We start from the raw sequence: 2,962 nt of genomic DNA on the forward strand, positions 1-2,962 counted from the left end.
TTTTTCGAGATAGGGTTTCTTTGTGTAGCCCTGGCTGTCCTGGAACTCACTCTGTAGACCAGGCTGGCCACAAACTCAGAGGTCCACTTGCCTCTGCCTTCTGAGTGCTGGGACTAAAGGCATGTGCCACCACTGCCTGGCTTCTGTAAGGTTTTTGAACTGGAATGTTGTTAATCCAGGTCAGTGCACCCATTAGTGATTTTTCTCCCCCAGATGAAGCTGTGCCTGAGCTGACATGCCTAGGGCTCGTGTTCAGCGCTGGCATTCCAGGGATAACTATCTCACTTATTAACTGCCGTGCAGCAGGCACCCTGCCAAGTACGTTACTGTTACTGCGCCGTAACTCATTTAATCCTCACAACAACCCCCCCCCACCATGTGTCTCATCCTCATCCAGTTACTTACCAAGGTCGAAGCTTTGACAACAACTCGTGCTTACAATCTTAGACACCTGAGGAAGCGGACCTGATTGCTCACTTTATTTTCTCATCGCGGTTCAGGAATTTTGGTATTAGTGAGCATACACAGGTGTCCTTGGCTAGAGAGAATCCTTTTTAGAGGGAGTACATTTGTCCCTCGGACTAAAGAAAGTCCTATGCATTTATCAATAAGCTTTCGTTCCTCTTCATGCTTCTCCAAAGCATGTTATACCATTTTTTGGAGAAGGGGATCTAAAACTTTAAAAAAGAATTTTATTTTAAATTACGTGTGTATGTTTGTATATCTCTGTGTGAGTATGTGCACATGTGTGCTGATGTCCTCAGAGGTCAGAAAAGGGCCCCAGAGCCCCTGGAGCTTGGTTAGGTGATTGTGAGCTGCCTGACTTGGGTGCTGGGAACTGAACTTGGGTTCTGTACACAAGTGGTATGTGCTTTTAGCTCCTGAACCATATCTCCAGCCTGCTCTAAAACCCTTCCAGTCTCCCACCTTCTCCTTCCTGCCCAGCTTCCTTCCTGACGGTTTTGCTGGGTGGCCCAGGCTGGCCTATCCTGCATACATACCCTCTTGACTCTGCCTCCCAGCTGATGGGAGGCACAGGTGTGGAGCCTCTCATCTCCATTCATTCAGAGGTCAAGAATGTTAGTGTGACATCCTATAAGCATTTGACTTAAATTCTTTCCTTTGTTTGTTTGCAGCTTAAGATTATTTTCAAAAAAAAAAAAAAGGAAACAAAACATTACAGTTAAGATTCAGTGATGCCCAAGCTGGGGGAAGGGAGGAACCACGGTACACGCCTGTGATCCTGAATTTTCTACTAGAGGTGGGACAATTAGGAGGCCAGCCTGAGCCACATGAGCCTCTGTTTCAGGAAACACAGAACAGCAACAACAACCAAAAAAAAAAAAAAAGCCCTGAATTTATTATTTCCTCCCTCCTCACAATAGTCTGTGTCATGAACTCAGTTTGTTATTTTCATACTCTGGTATTATTTTGTTTTTTAAGATTTATTCATTTTATCTTACGTGGATGGATGTTGTCTTATACCTGCATGTATACTGTGTGTTGTAAGTGTGCATGAGGCCAGAAGAGGGCATCGGATGTCCTGGAACCAGAGTCACAGATGGTTGTGTGCTGTCAAGTGGGTTCTAGGAACCAAAGTTAGATCCACTGCAAGGGCAGCCAGTGAGTTAGCCACCCAGCCTTCTCTTTGGGCTCTTTTACACTTGCAAAGGGTTTTCTCCGTTTGACAAGAATGAATGCTAAATTGAAACAGTGTCACATTCTCAGCTCCCAGAGCTCTTGGAGACTGTTGGAGGAGGCTGTCTTCTGCGCTTGTGCAGGTTCTCTGTCTGCTAAAGGGACTGGGAGAGGAGCACTGAAGTCATGATGACCCGCAGAGTGGGCACGGGCAAAGTTGCTACGGGGTGGATTCCTGCTTTTCCTCCATGCTGTATTATCCTGCCATAAATTTATTACCCTGTATTGTAAATTTTTAAAGAACATTTTGACTGGCAGTGGTGGCACATGTCTTTAATCCTAGAGACAGGCAGATCTCTGAGTTCAGGGTTGGTCTGGTCTACAGAGTAAGTTCCAGGACAGCCAGGGCTATATAGAAAAACCCTGTCTCAAAAAGGAAAAAAGAAAAAAAAAGGACATTTTAAGCTAAAATAGGAACAGTTGATTATTGGTCAGGATCTTAATGACTAGGAGTTTATAGTTTCAAACCAACTGGCCAAAAAAGCCTTTAATCCTAACAGTTAATTCCAGCCTCAGGAGGCAGAGGCAGGCAGATCTCCTGGTTTGAGGCCAGCCTGGTCCACAGAGTGAATTCCAAGATAGACAGGGCAAAAAAAAAGTTGGAAAAGAAAAAATTAAGAATAAAAAGCAACCACGACATGTGAGGAACGGGATGAGGTGGCCAAGAGTTAGATTCTCCTCTGAAGTAGGAGCGCAGGCGTCTGCGGTCACCTCAGGGAGACCCTGGTGTCCACAGGTGACTTTCCCCCAAGCACAATAGGAAGCAGACATTTTGTGACATTGACTTCTGGAATCCTTTGGTGGCAGGGAGCAGAAACAGCCTGCCTACTATGGTCCTCTGACCCCCACTGTTTTTTTTCCTCAGTTGCTGCTCTGTGTGTCTGTGACCTGCTTCCAGCACGGTGTGATGTCAACTGCTGTTGTGACCCTGACTGCAGCCCCACAGATTTCAGCGTCTTCTCTGCCTGCTCAGTCCCCGTTGTCATGTAAGCATATGACAGCATTTTGATGGCAGGTTGGCTTGGGCAATAAAATTTGGGGACAGAAAGAATGTTCCTTGCTATTCAGAAACCCTACTGTGCAAAGTCCTGCACTGTCAGAGGCTGTGGTTTGTCTGCGTGCAACCCCACAAGAGTATGGGCAGTGGAAGGGCATGCGTGTTGCCTCTAGAGCAGAGGTTCTTGACCTGTGGGTCGTGACCTTTGGAGGTCGCATATCCAATATCATGTATATCAGATATTTACATAGCCTTTTTTTTTTTTTT

General features: G+C 45.9%; 1 protein-coding gene across 4 annotated transcripts in view; it reads left to right on the top strand.

The window, feature by feature from the left end:
* Positions 1-2,962, top strand: part of Tctn1 (tectonic family member 1) — a 32,464-nt gene that overhangs the window by 2,086 nt on the left and 27,416 nt on the right. For all 4 annotated transcript variants that reach the window (XM_026785098.1, XM_026785089.1, XM_026785093.1 and 1 more), the window contains exon 3: positions 2,564-2,684. In XM_026785098.1, coding sequence (XP_026640899.1) covers positions 2,564-2,684 — 121 coding nt within the window. The remainder of the gene's footprint in view (positions 1-2,563; positions 2,685-2,962) is intronic.

Source organism: Microtus ochrogaster, chromosome 2 (genome assembly GCF_000317375.1).
Source record: "Microtus ochrogaster isolate Prairie Vole_2 chromosome 2, MicOch1.0, whole genome shotgun sequence".
In the NCBI taxonomy this organism is placed as follows: Eukaryota; Metazoa; Chordata; class Mammalia; order Rodentia; family Cricetidae; genus Microtus; species Microtus ochrogaster.